The 15,428-nt window shown below is 71.9% G+C and overlaps 1 protein-coding gene across 1 annotated transcript; it reads right to left on the minus strand.

The window, feature by feature from the left end:
* Positions 1-6: 6 nt before the first annotated feature.
* On the minus strand, positions 7-15,392 carry CHLRE_01g008850v5 (uncharacterized protein). Its single transcript, XM_043058256.1, has 10 exons — positions 12,939-15,392; positions 8,220-12,559; positions 7,787-7,944; positions 7,236-7,544; positions 6,266-7,075; positions 5,719-5,925; positions 5,200-5,574; positions 3,770-4,939; positions 3,199-3,525; positions 7-2,975 (listed from the first exon to the last, which is right to left on the minus strand). The coding sequence occupies exons 1-10, from the start codon at positions 15,092-15,094 to the stop codon at positions 843-845; spliced, it is 11,985 nt and encodes a 3,994-aa protein (XP_042928170.1). The 5' UTR covers positions 15,095-15,392; the 3' UTR covers positions 7-842.
* Positions 15,393-15,428: the final 36 nt, after the last annotated feature.

Genomic DNA, 15,428 nt, shown 5'->3' on the forward strand with positions numbered 1-15,428 from the left:
TGTGCCGACGATTCATGGCGCGAAGGGAGGGCGCAGGACATGGGGTGGGGCAGCCCGAAATGTTTTATTACCAGCGGGACCCCTTATGCGCTGGGCACGCACCGCGTCCTGCTCGCACCGTCGCAGTCACATCGTGAAATCGGCACACACGCATACACACACACCATCGGTCACTTGCGCTGCCTGCATGCCGGTCCGGCTCCCGTATTCCCATCAAAAGTGATCACACGCAGCAACGCCGCCACAAAAGCTCCGTGCCCTCCTGCGCGATCTTACAACCTACCGACTAGCGTCTACGCAACTACACAACACGGCACGCGTTGCAGTGTCGTAAAGGAAGTGGCCGCACCACACCACAGCGCCGCACCATACCGTACACACCGCACAATGTCAGGCAAACTCTATCTCTATTTGTCTCAGGCTCTGACTCTGCGCCCGTTTGGGGAGCTTCGCGCCAAACCTTGACTCCGCTTTGTAACCTGCCCTTGCCTCTTTTGAGGACCTCATGTCCCACACCCTCCTGGACGACCCACCTCTTGCCATGATGCTAGCTAAGCGCGCCGGCTGCCTGCCTGCTCGTTTACCGAACTAAATCATCTCTGTGCATCTGCCCATCTCCGCGCCCACCGGACCAGGGACCAGGTGTGGGTGCCGCCCGCCGCACACGCTCTCGTCGCATAGCCCGACGCCGCCTGAACCACAACTCCACAACACGCCTCCACACGTGCGTACACATGCCAGAGCGACACTTCCCTATCCGTCAATTCATCCCGCCCAACCGCCTGCTACAGCCTGCCTTGCTACAGCCTGCTTTTCTGAAGCCCGTCCCACAGCCTGCTCTGCTACAGCTCCACCTCCCGCATGTCCTCGCCCTCGCCATGCCCGCCAGCCGGCACCGGCGGCCCGCCGCCGCCGCCCGCGTACGTGCCGCTGCCGTACCCGACCGCGCCGCTGCCCCAGCCGCCACTGCCGTACGCGGCGGCGGCGCCGCCACCGTAACCCGGCGCGCCGTAGCCGCTGCTGCTGCCGTACCCCATGGGCGGCATGCCGCTGCTACTGCCGTACGGCACTGCCACGGGGGCGCCATAACCGTTCGACGGCGGCGGCGCTGCCATTGGCGGCGGCGCGCCGCTGCCGTAACCGTACGGCGCGGCGCCGGTGCTGCTAGCGCCGCCGAGCAGGTCGTCAACCACTGCTGTGGCGGCGGAGGCGGACGACACCATCTGGGTCGCCGGCGCGGCAGCGGCGGCAGGCGGCGGGGACGGTGGAGGGGGAGGCTGCTGGTACTGCTGTTGTGGCTGCTGAGGTGGCTGCTGCTGCTGGTACTGCGGGTGCGGCGGGGGTTGCCCGTACTGGGGCTGCGGTGCCGGCGGTTGCGGTGCCTGGGGCTGCTGCTGCGGAGGCGGCGCGTAGTGCTGCTGCGGGTGCTGCTGCTGCACCGGGTGCTGCTGCTGCTGCTGGCCGTGGACGGGTGCGGCGGGCGGTGCGCCGTACGGTGCCGGCGGCCCCTGGCCGTAGGAATGCGGCTGCTGCTGCTGCTGCTGCGAGGAGCTAGGCGGCCCCTGCTGCAGCGGCTGCGGCTGCTGGTGTTGTTGTTGCGGCTGGCCGGGCTGTGGGTAGCCCTGTGCCGGGCCGCCGACCGCACCAGTGTGGCCGGCAGTAGCAGGTGCAGGCGGTTGGTGCTGCTGGTGCTGGTGGTGGTGCTGCTGTTGGTGGTGTTGGTGGGGCGGCGGCGGCGGCGGTGACGCCTGTGAGCTGGTGGAGGGAGGGCCCTGTGGGTGCTGACCCCACTGCGGCTGCTGCGGCTGCTGCTGCGGCGGCTGCTGCCACTGCTGCTGTGGCTGCTGCGGCTGCTGCGGAGGCGGTGCAGCCTGCTCGGCGCCTTGGCCGTAGCCGCCCTGCCACTGCTGTGGCTGTTGCTGCGGCGCAGCAGGCGGCTGGCCGTACGGCGGTTGCGGTTGCGGCGGTTGCTCCTGCTGCAGACTTTGTTGCGGCGATGACCCGGGCGGCGCAGCCCCAGAGGTGGAGGTGGACGGGGAGAAGGGCCCGGCCTGCGCCTGCTGCCACTGCTGCGGTGGCTGTTGCCATTGCGGCTGCTGCTGCTGCGGTGGCTGCTGCCACTGCGGCTGCTGCTGCTCCGGTGGCGGCGCCGGTGCTGCTCCCCATTGCGGTTGCTGGGGCTGGGGCTGAGGCGGGGCCTGCTGCGCCCACTGCTGTTGTGGTTGCTGCTGCGGTTGCGGTTGCTGCTGCGGTTGCGGATGCTGTTGTGGTTGCGGTTGCGGGTGCGTTGCCTGGCCCCATTGCTGCTGCTGGCCAGGCGGCGGGCCCTGTGGCGGGCTCGGCTGTTGCGGTGGCGGCGGCGGCTGGGACGGCCCAGCTCCATAGGCTGGCTGCTGGGGCTGCTGGGGCTGCTGCTGGGGCTGCGGCGGCTGCTGCTGGTGCGGTGGCGGCGGCATGGCTCCACCGCCCGAAGACGGTGGCATCGCCCCGGAAGCCGGTGCCTGCTGCTGCTGTTGCTGGGGCTGCTGCTGCTGGTACTGCTGCTGCTGCTGGCCCCATGCATCAGTGGCAGGTGCGCCATACGAGGCGTACTGTTGCAGCTGCTGCTGCTGCTGCGGCTGCTGCTGCCCCGGCGGCGCGTAGGGCTGTTGGGGATTGGCCTGAGCCTGAGCGTGCTGCTGCGGCTGCTGCGGGTCCCCTTGTTGCAGCCCCTGCTGCTGCAGCCCCTGCTGCTGCTGCTGGTCCGCCCAGGCGCGGGCGGGGTCGGCCTCCGCGTACGAGTCAGCCTCTCCAGGCCGCATGGGCGCCGGCGGTGGAGGCACGAAGAAGCCCGTAGCCGGCAGCGCCGCAGTGCCGGGGGCGCCCGGCGGCGCGCCGCCCATGCCGCCGCCGGCTCCGCCGTTTGCGCCGCCGGATCCGGATCCGCCGCCGGGGTTGAATGTGTTGACGTAGCGGGAGTTGATGCCCTTGCCCCTCTGCGAGGCGAGGCCAGGCAAGAACAATGGTTACAAAGTCACATGGTCTCGCGGCGGCATGCAGTCGGTGTCTAAACAACCTCAACGTTAGGCCCACGACACAGCCCCGCCAATGGCCACGACAGGCGCGGGCAGCGGCCCTCCATAATCTACAGCTTGGTCACTCAGCTGCGGGGCTCTCCACGTGGTCATCCCGCCCAACCGCGCACCCACTACCGCGCACCTGGAAGAAGTTTCCAGGCGCCGGCGGCGGCGTGCCACCCGGCGTGACAGTGCTACCCGCAGCACTGGGCGGAGCCCCCGGGGCCCCGCCCGTGCCCGGCGTGCTGCCTGCGGTGGCGGCGCCGCCAGGCGGCGGCGTCGCGTAAGCGGACGACGAAGGGCCGGCGGCGCCGGCGGCGCCGCCGCCGGCCCAGGCGCCGCCGCCGAGGCTTTTGGGCGGCGCAGCGGGCATGTCGTCTGCGCCGCCGCCGGCGTCCTCCTGGCCCTTCATGACCCAGCGCTTGCGGGTTTCGTCGTAGTAGAACTGGTTCTCCTCGCCGTAGGAGCCCTGTGTGTGTGTGTGTGTGTGTGTGTGTGTGTGTGTGTGTGTGTGTGTGTGTGTGTGTGTGTGTGTGTGTGTGTGTGTGTGTGTGTGTGTGTGTGTGTGTGTGTGTGTGTGTATGTATGTGTGTGTGTGTGTGTCTGTGCTGAAACGCGTGCGTGCGGGATGGGGAATCACAAGCAGAGGTGCTTCAGAGGTGCTTACGGAGCAGGTGCAAACGCCAGATCACACCGAGCCGCTACGCACGCACCTGCTTGGGGCCGTCGGCGGCGGCGCCGGCGGCGGCGCCGCGGGAGTTGGACTGTGAGCGGCCGCCGCCCGCCAGCAGCCGCAGCGGGTTCACCAGCCACCGCCCGCTCTTGGTGCTCTTGGGGTCGGGCGACGGCGGCGGCTTCTCTGTCTTGCCACCGCCCCTGCCGCCGGCGCCCTTGCTGCTGCCGCCCTTGCCTCCTGCAGCTGCGGCCTTGTCGTCTGCGGACTTGGCATCTGCCGCCGGCGCGGCGCCGCTGGTGCTCTGCGTCTGCGACGGCGGCGATGGGCCATGCGGCGCGCCCGCGCCTGCGGCCGGCAGCTCCATCGCGCTCGCGATACGCCTGTGCCCCGGCTGCTGCTGCTGCTGCTGGTCCTGCTGTTGTTGCGAGGGCAGCGCCTGCGAATCAAAGCTGGTGGGCGCCTGGAACTGGGATGGTTGGCCGTAGCCGCCGCCGCCGCCGCCGGCTGGAGCCCCGCCCCAGCCGTACGCCGCCGCCGCAGAAGGGTCCGACGGGGCGGTCGCCCCGGCAGCGGCGGAGGGCGCTTGCCCGTACGGCGCCTGCGGCTGGCCGTACGGCGGCAGTGTGGAGCCGCCAGGTACGGACCGCGACGCGCCGCCCGGCGGCGCCGCCGGCCCGGCATACCAGGTGCTGCTGCTGTTGCCGGCGCCGCCGTCGGCTGCGGCCGACAGCGCCAGCGTTGACACCGACTGCGTCATGCCGCCGCCGCCGCCGCCACCGCCGACAGCACCAAAAGCGCCGCCACTTATGGGCGCGGTCTGGGCCGCGCCGCCGAAGCCGTAGCCGTACCCGCCGGCAGCTGGCGGCGGCGCCGACGGCGGCGGGAACGACGGCGCGCCGACCGGCGCCGCCGGCGCTGCCGCCGCGGCGGCGGCCGCCGCCAGCCCGCCCACGTCCACCGCCCACGGCGCGATGGGCCCCAAGGCAGCCGGCGGCACCGACGCGCCACCCATCACGATCTGTGGCCCGGCGGCGGCGCCGGCCTGGGCGGCGGCGGCGGCGGCCGCCGCCGCCGCCGCGGCTTCGCTGGCGGCTGTGCTGCCTGTGTCTCCTCCCCAGAGCAGCTTGTTGATGGTGCCGTCGAGGAAGCGGCCCACTTTGGTGATGGCGGACTCTCCACTGCCCTTGGAAAGCGCGATTGCGTTTGCCTGTGGCGTTGTCGTGTTGTGTTATTGTATTGGCATGTTGCTATTGGGTATTGGAGGTGTGTATATACCATTGTCAAGGGCACACTTGCCACGAGGGTATTGAGGACAAGACGCGAACCCAAGGCGTGTATGCTCATCACACCACGGGGTGCAAGAGGTGCGGCGGCAGAGAGTGAGGGGCAGATTGGTGCGAGGCACAGGCAGCAACGCCGTTTGCATCCACCGTGTGGCGCCGTTCTACCGCCACCCCTATTACCCACCTGCGCGTAGTTGACCAGTCGGTCCTGCAGCCGCCGCAGTGCCGCCTCCGTCGCCGCCAGCCACGCACCGCCAGGCAGCCGCACCGCCGCCGCCGCCTGCTGCTGCGGCGGCGCAGCCGGCGGCTGGCCGCCAGGCTGGCCTGCCGCCGCCACCGGCGGCGCCGCCACAATGACGCCGCCGGCGCGCAGCCCCGCCTCCACTGCGGCGCAGTACGACAGGGCTTCCTGGATCCTGCCGTACTCGACCAGCTCGGCCGCCAACGCCAGCTTGTACGGCAGCAGCGAGTACGTCTGCAGGTGTACGGTGTCGGCGGCGGCGGCCGCCGCCGCCGCAGCGGCGGCGCCGGACGCGCCCGCCGTGGCAACGACAACGGCCTGAAGGGTGAAGGGGAAATGCATTGGGCGGGAGATGCGCCATTGCACGTCAAGCAAAGCGGCAATGTGTCAAGCAGGATCGCGACAAGCAACAAAGCTGCAATGAGCGCCTGCTCGCCAGCCGCCCACCCGTCTCCAACTCACCCGCTGCACCAGCACCCACTCCAGCACCTCGGTCCGCTGCAGTGCCGCGCCCCCATCGCCCAGTGGCGTCCAGTGGCCTGTGGCGGCAGTAGCAGCAGTGGCGGCAGTAGCAGCGGCCTCGCCCAACAGGCTGTAGCGGCAGCCGGGGGCGTCGGGCAGCGCGGGCGGACAGCTGGAGAGGCAGTAGCACAGGTGCGCCGCCAGGACCTGGGTAGAGCGGGGGGAGAGAGGAGGGGAGAGTGCGGGGGTTGGGGGTGTCATGAGCAGCGTGTCAGCGTGTGTTTGTGTCTTTACTGCCTGGAATTTGGTACTGCTACCGCCATGTCGACGTGCCCCTGGCTTGAGGCAAAGCAAGCAGCCACAAGTTCCATCCGGAGCAATGCCAGACGAACTACATGGCTAGCGCACGTATCTCCCCAGTCCCCGTCGCCCACATCCCCACCCTCCTCCACGGCTACCCACCCCACGCCACACTTCTCTGTACCAATCCTTGCAACCCCACAGCACCCGCCACACCCACCCCACCCACTCCACCCACCCCACCCACCTGCACTGGGTCGCCACGCAGGCGGTCGCCCAGCCGCAGCACCGCCTCACTGGCATCCGCGGGGCCCCTCGTGCCCAGCAGCACAGCCAGGTGCTCATGCCAGCTGCCCAGCAGCGTGCAGGAGCCGCCGGCGGAGGCGGCGGCGCCGCCGGCAGGCGCCGGCTGCGCCGCCGCCGACGGCATCGTTGGGTTGAAGAAGCCCGCCGGCGGCGCGTGCGCGCCGGCGCCTGGCGGCGCCGGCACGCCGAACGGCATGGCGGCGGACGCCGAAGGCGGCGCGGCGGCGCCGTCAGGCCCGCCGGCGGCGGCGGCGGCGACGCCGTCAGCGGCGTGTACCAGGTCTGGCCTGCCGGCCAGCACCAGCGCCAGCGTGCGCGCGGGCGTGCCCGGCAGTAGCAGCGCCCGGGCCATGGCTGTAGCAGCCTCCTGGAACGCGCGCCCGTCGCCGCCGCCGACGGCGGTGGCGAGCAGCAGCGCCGGGCCCCACAGCCCCGCGTCGCTCGCCACCCGCAGCGCCTCCGCCTTGCGGCCCAGCACCAGCAGCCTCTGCATGCGCTGCGCCGCCGCCTGCTGCGCCGCCTCCGGCGGCGGCGCCGCAAGCACCGGCGGCCCGCCGACGGCGAAGGCGCCGCTGACCAGGGCGCTGACGTCAGCCTCGGCGGCGCCGGCGGCGCCGTCGCCGCTGGCGCGGCTGGCGGCGCCCTTGGCGGCGCCGTTGCTGCCGGCGGCGGCGCCGCCTGTGCTCAGGCTGCTGGGGTGCAGCAGCAGCCGCGCCAGCTCGGACTCCATGCTCGGCTCCTCCTTGCCACCCTGCGACAAAAGGACGAATTTTACGAGTTCCAGTTTGATTTGGGACTGGAAAGAATGTAAAAATGGGCACCCACGCCACAGCGCAGGAAAGGATTCTAGGACCGCCTGTGCATACGAAACCCCCCCCCCCCACACACACGGGGTTGCCCGCCCACCGCACCTTGGCCGCCTGCTTGCCGCCGGCCTTGCCAGCCGCCGCCGCCGCATCCGCATGCTTCACCAGCAGCCGCAGCGCCTCCCACAGCAGCAGCCGCTGCGCCGCCGCCCCCGGCGGCGGCTCGCCGCCCACACCGCCAGCCTGCTGCTGCTCCTGCCTCGCCTGCAGCTCGCCAGCCGCCGCCGCCGCTGCCGCGGCTGCCTGGTCGGCGAGCCACTTCAGCAGTTTGTCTTTGGGTGTGGCGGCTCCCAGGGGCCCGGGGAAGGCGGCCAGCTGCTTCAGCACCGGCTCAAACAGCGGGTGGCCGGCGGGCTGCGTGCGTGTGCATGTGTGTGTTTTGTAAGGAGCGTGTCAGTAGAGTACACGTGCATGCGTGTTCGCGTGAGTGAGTCCCCTCCACCAAATAGAGAACCGCAAACAGCAACACAAGCAAACAGAGACACCACGGGGGAAGCCGAGGGGCTATTGGGGCCTACAAATTCACAAACACACACACACACACATGTCTGGCCTGGCAACAAAAGGGTCGGGGCTGCTGACGCCCTGAACCCCACCTGTGTTCCACCGCGGGGCGGCTTCTTCTTGTCGCCCGAGGCGGAGGTGGGCGCCGCCGGGCCGCCGGCGCCAGGGCCGCCGGCCAGGTGCGCGGCGGTGAGCGACGCCACAGGCAGCAGCTGCAGCGGCCCGGGCGCGCCAAACACCGCCGAAATGCCTGGCAGGTGGGAATTGGACCACAAGGGTTCAGTAATCAGCGACCAGCAGTGACCAACAACAACAAACGCAGCTGATGTCGACAAGGCACCGAACCTCCAGCTGCAAACGATTAACGGCGTGAAGCAGCCCAAGGACATACCAACCGCGTCACGCCGCGCCGCGCTTGCAGGGCGGGTCCCGGCATTCCAACCCCCCTAACACCTCCACCTGTGCTCCGCTCGTTTTAGTTGGTTTGGTTTTGTTTGGGCTGGTATGTACAAATCCCCAACTCACTGGTGTCGGAGCCGGCGGCGGGTGGGCGCATGATCACGGCGCGGCCGCCGAACCCGAACGTGAACACCGTGTGTGCGGGCCGGCCGTGCGGGCAGCTGCGCGCCAGCTCGGGCGTGGTGGGCAGCCAGTTGACGTTGTGCTGGGTCTGCTGCTGCTGCTGTTGCTGGCCGTACGCGGCGTACGGCTGTTGGCCGTACCCGGCAGCAGCGTCGTACTGCCCGTACTGCTGCCCGTACTGCTGGTTTTGTTGGCCGTACGCGCCGCTTTGGCTGTACGACTGCTGGCCGTACTGCGACTGGGCGCCGTACGCGTGCGGCTGCTGCTGCTGCTGGCCGCCGTACGCGTCGTATCCATACCCGTAGCCGTAGCCTTGCTGTGGGGCCTGTTGCGGCTGCTGCGGCTGCGGCTGTTGCTGCTGCCCATAGCCGCCGTACCCTGTTTGCGGCTGCGGCTGCTGGCCCTGCTGGGGCTGCTGCGGCTGTTGGGGCTGCTGCTGCTGGTTCCACTGCTGCTCCCCGTAAGCACCGTAGGCGTGTTGTTGAGGCTGCTGTGGTTCTTGTTGCTGCTGTTGCGACGCCTGCGCGTACGCATCCTGCTGCGGCTGCTGCTGCTGGTTGTAGCCAGGGTACGCCTGCTGCGCCTGCGGCAGCGTTTGTGGCTGCGGCTGCGGTTGGCCGTGCCAGCCCTGCTGCTGTTGCGATGGCTGCTGCTGCTGCTGAGCAGCAGTAGCAGCCTGCCCGTACTCGGTCTGCGGCTGCTGCGCACCCTGCCCAGGCCACTGCTGACCTTGGCTGGGCGGCTGCTGCTGCTGCTGCTGCTGCTGCGTCACCCCCTGCGGCTGCGGCTGCTGCTGCGTCGCCGCCTGCGGCTGCGGCTGCTGCTGTTGGTGCTGGCTTGCGTGCCAAGCCGCATAGGGGTCTGTGGGCGGTGCAGTGGCCTGTTGCTGCGGCTGCTGCGGTTGCGGTTGCGGTTGCGACTGCTGCGGCTGCCCGTACTGCCCACCATAGTGATTGTTGCTGGCAGCGCCGTAGTCCCCGTACTGCTGACCGTACTGCTGACCATACTGTTGCTGCGCCGCCGGCGGCGGGTACTGCTGCTGCTGCTGCCCGTGCTGACTGGCTGCCGCAACAGCCGGGGCAGCAGCTGCTACAGCCGGCGCCGCAGCAGCCGCAGTAGCAGCAGCAGCAGCCGTTGCCGCCGCAGCGGCCTCCTCTTCCTGCCGCTTCCTCAGCGCCTCTGCCTCGGCGGCCTTCCGCCGCGCCTCCTCCCTCGCCGCCTGGCGCTGCCGCCGCGCCTCTTCCCGCGCCGCCTGCCGCTGCCGCCGGCCCTCCTCCCGCGCGCGCTTCCGCTCCGCCGCCGCCGCGTGCTTAGCCTGCATGCGCTCCGCCCGCTCCCGCTCCTGCTGCTGCTGTTGCTGCTGCTGTTGCTGGTAGTACTGATAGTAGTACGTGTAGTACTGCTGGTACGTCTCCGTGGCGTTTGGAAGGCTGTAGCCGCCCGCCGCCTCCCAGGCCGGCGCCGCCGCCGCCGCGGCCGCCGCCGTCACCTGCTCCTCGCTCATCACCTGCACCGGCGGCTCCTCCTCCACCACCTCCTCCGGCTCCTCCGGTTCCTCCGGCTCCTCAGGCTCTTCCTCCTCCACGGCCGGCGGCGGCGGCGTCGCCGGCGGCGCTGCCGGCACTGGCGCCGCGGCGTTGTAGGGCGGCGTGGGCAGCCCCGGGCTGGCTGCGATGTGGTGCTGCACCACGCCCTGGATGCCGCCGTGTGCGAACGCGGTCGCCACCGGTTGCAGCGCCGGACCCGGCGGGTGGCCGTCCTGGTGGCCGGGGCCCTGCCCCAGCGGAGGCTGCGGCTGCGGCTGCGACTGCGGCTGGGGCTCAACCGGCGGGTGTGGCTGCTGGTGGGGGTGCGCGTGGTGCGGGTGCTGCTGCTGGTGGAGGTGCTGCTGGTGCGGCGCACCAGTGGCCGCGTGCGGCGGGTGCACTTGCGCAGGCGCCGCTGTGGCGGCCGCCGCGGCCGCCGCACCACCATCCGGCGAGGCGGCGCCGAGGTTGTCAAAGAAGGAATCGCCGGTGGCCGCGTCGGCAGCGCCGCCAAACAGGCCGCCGGCTGCAGCCGCCGGGGCCGCGGCGAAGGGCGCGGGAGTGCTTGCGGCCACGGCCGGGAAGCCCGCCTGCAGTTGCGGCTGCTGCGACTGCAGCTGCTGCTGCGGCGGCAAGTGCACGGCGCCAGGCGGCGCGGCTGCCGGCGACGCCGCACCCGGTGACTCAGCGAAAAAGCTTCTGCCGTCGTCAACGCCCGGCACTGCTGGCGGCACCACTGCCGCCGCAAAAGGCGCGGCTGCAAAGCCGCCTGCACTGACGCCGGCGGCGGCGGGTGCTTGGTCCGGCCAGCCGCCCTGCGACGTGGACGGCTGAGGATAGCCCGGCTGTTGCTGTGGGTGCTGCTGCGGCTGCTCGGGGTGGGGAGCCGCCGTGGGACCGGGGACCACGGGAGCAGGCGCTGCCAGCTGCGGCGGCGGCTGCACCGCCGCCGGCGGGTGCGCGGCCGGCGGCGGCGCTGCCGCGGCTGCTGGCGCCGCCGGCTCCGGCGCCGGCGCCGGCGGGCTGGGCGGCGCGTCGAAGAAGCTTGCAGCGTCGTCCGCCGCCGCCATCGCGGGGCCTCCGAAAGGACCGGCGCCGTAGATGGGAGCGCCGAAGGCGCCTGCTGCGGACGGCACGGCGGCGGCGGGCGACGGCGCAGCCGGCGCGGCCGCTTGGGGCGGCGGCTGCACCGGCGGCGGGTGCGGGTGCTGCTGCACAGGAGGAGGTGGGACTGGCTCCGGTGCTGCCATCGGCGGCGGCACGGTCTGCGCGTGCGGGGCCTGCGGGCTGGGCTCCGGCGAGGGGATGGAATCAAAGAACGCGGAGGCTCCACCGTCAGCGGCTGTGCCCAGGGCCGTGAAACCAACCGCGGGCGCTGCCGCAGCCACAGCCACTGGTGCCACTGGTGCTACTGCCGGGTACGCGGCTGCAGCTGGCGGCAGCGCTGCGCACGGTTGCTGCGCATACTGCTGCGGCGCCGGCGCCGCCTGAGGCGATGGGGCAGCCGCGGCGTCGGTGCCTGCCCCGCCCAACGACTCGAAGAATGACTCGCCGGCGTCAGGGCCGCCGAACGGGCCGCCGGCAGCGGCGGGGACGACCGTGGTGGCGGCAGGCGCTTGCGCCCACCCCTGCTGCGCCTGCGGCTGCTGGGGCGGCTGCTGGGGCTGTTGGCCAGCCGAGCCGTACGCAGCAGCCGCAGGGACCGCGGCAGCAGGCGGCGGCGCCGCGGCGGCGCCACCAAACATGCCGCCGCCGGCGTCGGAGCCGCCAACAGCGGCGAAGGGGTCGTCTGCGTCGTCGTCCTCCGCGCCACCACCGAACAAAGCCGCCACACCAGTGGCCGCCTGCTGAAACGTCGTGGCGGGCGCCGCCATTGCCGCCGGAGGCGGCGGCGGCGGTGGCTGCGGCGGCTCCTCCGCCGCTGGCGGCGGCGCCGCCAGCGTCTGACCCGCTCCCTGGTCCTGGTCCGGACCCGGGCCCGATAGCAGCACCGACACAGCCGGCAGGTCGTTCTGGGACGCCGCTGACGGCGCCGAGGAGTCAGCGAACAGCGGCCGCGACGCCTGGCGGAACGCGACGCCGCCGTCGCCGCCGGCGGCGGCGGCGGCGCTGTCGCCCGCTTGGGACAGCTGGCTGCTGACGCTGCCTGACGCCGCTCCAAAGAGGTGCGATAGCCCCTTGCGGCTGCTCTCCGCCACTACGTAGCTAGTCGGTGCCGGCGCGCCGCCAGGCACAGGCGGGCGGCCCGACGCCGCAGGCGCCGCAGGCGCAGCGGCTGCGCCGCCGCCGCCGCCGCCGCCGCCGCCGGCCGCGATGGCGGCGAAGACGTCATCGTCGTCTCCGGTGTCCACGACGCCGCTGTCAGTCGGGCCGAACGGGTTTTGCGCCGCCACATAAAAGCCGCTGAGGGCGCCGGCGCCGGGGGACGGCGCCGCTGCTGCCGCCTGCTGCTCGCCGCCAGCATCAACGGCCGCAAGCACAGCGCCAGCGCCAGCGGCGGTGCCGTCGAGAGCCGCTACAGGCGGCAGCGGCGACGGCGCCGTCGCCGCCGCCGGCGTGGCCACGGCTGCGGTGGGGCCTGCCAAGGCTGTCGCGGCAGTGGATACGGTGTCGGGCGCGGCCATGAGCTGCTCTATGGCGTCGTCAAAGGCCGCCAGCTCGGAACCGGTGACGGAGGCGGCGCCGCTGGCGAGCGAGCCGCTGCCGCTGCCTGCCCTGCCGGTCTCCGCCGCAACGCGCGACACGCCCGGGTGCGACCTGCGGGGCACGGGGCGGTAGGCAACGTGACTCCAGCAACGAGGTCGTGTAAGAAGCACCGAAAGCAGGGCCCAAAGTACAGTGTGATGAAGTCCAAGACGGGTGACAAGTCCAGCGCAAGAGACAGGGGGGGGGGCACCTGGCGAAAGGTGCGCGACGACAGGAGCGCGCATGGTGCAAGTGTCCAGGCCGCACAAATACGGCAAGGTTCACGACGGGCAACCCATCCCAAGATGCCAGGGCAGGCGTTAATAGCACATGGCTTGCGGCGCGCCAAGAGCACCGCGAGCAGGGTGGTGTGCAGTGGGGTGATTGCCACACAGGTCATGGTAACCCATCGGACCAGCGCGGTGGCGAGTTGCACATACTTGTAACCCACCTGGGCGCTACGCCGGGCGCACTACTGCCATCAGGTCCGCCAGCAGCCACAGCTTCCAATGGCGCCTCCGTCGCAGCCACCATCGCCGCCACCGTCGCCGCCTGCTCTGCGCCTGCGCCGCCCGGAGCCAGCTGCGACCAGCCGCCATCAGCCAACGCACGAGGTGCCGGCTCCGCCGTCGGCGGCGGTGGCGGCGCCGTCGGCGCTGTCGGCGGCGGCAGGAGGTCGGGCGCCTGCCCGCTCTCCGACAACCCCTCACCGGGCGCGGCGCCGGCACCATGCTCCCGCATGCTAGACGACACGCTCAGCCGGTGCCGCCGCATGGATGCCGTCGTTGTCAGGCCGGGCGGCGGCGGAGCTGCCGTCGCCGCCGCCCCTCCAGCTCCGTTCGCCGCCGCGTGCAGAGGCGGTGCCGCCGCGGGCGGCGCAGCCGCGGGCGGCGGTGCGCGCGGCGTGGACGTGGCCGAGTCTGCCGGCGTGGGCGCCATAGCTGCCGCCAGCTCCTCAGGACTGATGCGCGCGCGCGCCGCCTCGTCAGCCGTTCGCGGCGGCCCGAAGGGCGTGGGCGGGAAGGCTGTGTGCGACTGGTGGTCCTCACCCTCGTCACCAGGCAGCTGGAAGCCCACGGACACGCGGCGCGGCTTGAGCGCCATCAACGCCTCATCGCCGCCGTCGCCAGCCGCGGCTGCGGCGGCGGCAGGGGTTGCGGCGGCAGGTACGGCCTGCGCGGCCGGCGGTGGCACGGCGACGGGCGCTGTAACGGGTGCGGGTGCAGGCGCCGCCGCTGGCGCGACCGGGGGCTGCGCCGCAGCCGCGGGCTGCTGCGGGCTCGGTAGCTTCGCGGCCGGCGGCGGGTGCGCAGCAGATGCCACGAGCGGCAGCGGCGGCGGTGCATGCGCCGCCGGGCCGCCGTTCGAGACCGCAACAAGAGGCGGCTGCGAGGCAGCCGGAGGCGCTGGCGCCGCAGCTGCCGGCACGGCAGCGGCCGGCGCCGCGGGCGGCAGGCTCCAGTCGCCCGCACCCCAGTCGCCGGCGCCGTCCTGGTCGTCGCCCATGTCGTCAAAGAAGGAAGCCGACTCGTCCTTCGTGGCGGCCGCAGCAGGCGCCACCGCCGCAAGCGGCGCCGCGGCGGGCGGCGCCGCAGTTGGAGGGGGCGCCGGCGGCGCCGCAGGCGCGTACGCCGTTGGCGGCGCGGGCACAGGCACTGGTGCGGCAGGTGGCGTCGGTGCGGCCGCATGTGCTGGCGCCACGGGGTGCGCCGCCACCGGCACTCCATGGGGAGCGGTAGCGGCGGTCACGGGCGCATGCGCTGGCGGCGTGAAATGTGAAGCGGTTGCGGCGGCCACGGGCGCATGCTCAGCAGCAGCGACCGACGCCGCAGGGACAGCCACCGGCGCCGGCGGACTTGGCAACTGGGGCGCCGGCGGGCTGGCCAGCCCCGGCGCCGGTGGGGTTGCAGCGGCAGTGGCTGCTGGTGGAGGCGCTGGTGGAGGCACCGGAGCTGCAGGCGCCTGAGGCACTGGCGCTGGCGCGGCAACCGGAACCGCCGTGGGCGCATGGCTGGAAGGCGCAGCCGAGCCCGCATGCGCCTGCGCTTGCGCAGGGGCAGCGGCAGCGGCTGAAGGGGCAGCAGCGTTGGCGCCAGGCGGCACCGACGCAGCAGCCAAGTTCGGTGGCTGGTGAGGCACGGCCGGTGCTGTCACCGTCGGCGCCGCCGGCCTGGGCGCCAGCGGAGGCGCCCCAGACGCCGAGGTTCGCGGCGGACCAGCCGCAGCTGCTGCTGCTGCCCCAGGCAGCGAAGGGGGCCTCGGCGGCACCGCGGCCACGGCCGGGGGTGAGCTGGCCTGTAGGGGCGCAAGTGTTGAGGGCTGAGGCGGGGGTGGCAACGCAGCTGTTGCGGCCGTGGCCGCAGCTACCGGCGCCAGCCGGCTGGGGGCGGGCGGCGCAGCTGCGGAAGCCGTTGTGGCAGCCGGGCCGCTTGCTGTGGGGGAGCTAGGCCATTCGGGGCTGTCACCGCCGTCGCTGGCGAAGGGATCGGAGCCGGCTGTATCAGCAGCAGTGACAGGACGGACAGGCTGCGAGAAGGGGTCATCCTCGTCATCGTCAAGGTCCACGTCGCCCCAGCCATCCAGAATGCCCGACGTCGTCTGGTCCATGCTTGCTGATCAACGTCAAGGTCCGCAGAGCGGCATGCTTAGTTGGGGCCTTGGAACGCGCGCTTTCGACACGACCGATCACGCAAACGGCAGTGAGTCTGCCTTTGTCCCAGGTATGCAAACTCAAACTCGTGTGGTTGTTGTAATCGAAAAGATCGCCCCGCTAGTGCAAGGCGTTCACAGGCTGAGGCAAAGTCACAGGTTGCCCGCGACGCAAGGGCCCAACCAACCCGAGTGGCCTGGCGAGGCTCCAAAGCTAAAGGGACTCGTTCAAAGCACAACCTGTCTACGCATTCTGTGTTATCTTGCGGGTGAATTACGTCGCCAATCTCGC

The sequence above is a fragment of the Chlamydomonas reinhardtii genome, chromosome 1 (assembly GCF_000002595.2).
Source record: "Chlamydomonas reinhardtii strain CC-503 cw92 mt+ chromosome 1, whole genome shotgun sequence".
Taxonomy (NCBI): domain Eukaryota; kingdom Viridiplantae; phylum Chlorophyta; class Chlorophyceae; order Chlamydomonadales; family Chlamydomonadaceae; genus Chlamydomonas; species Chlamydomonas reinhardtii.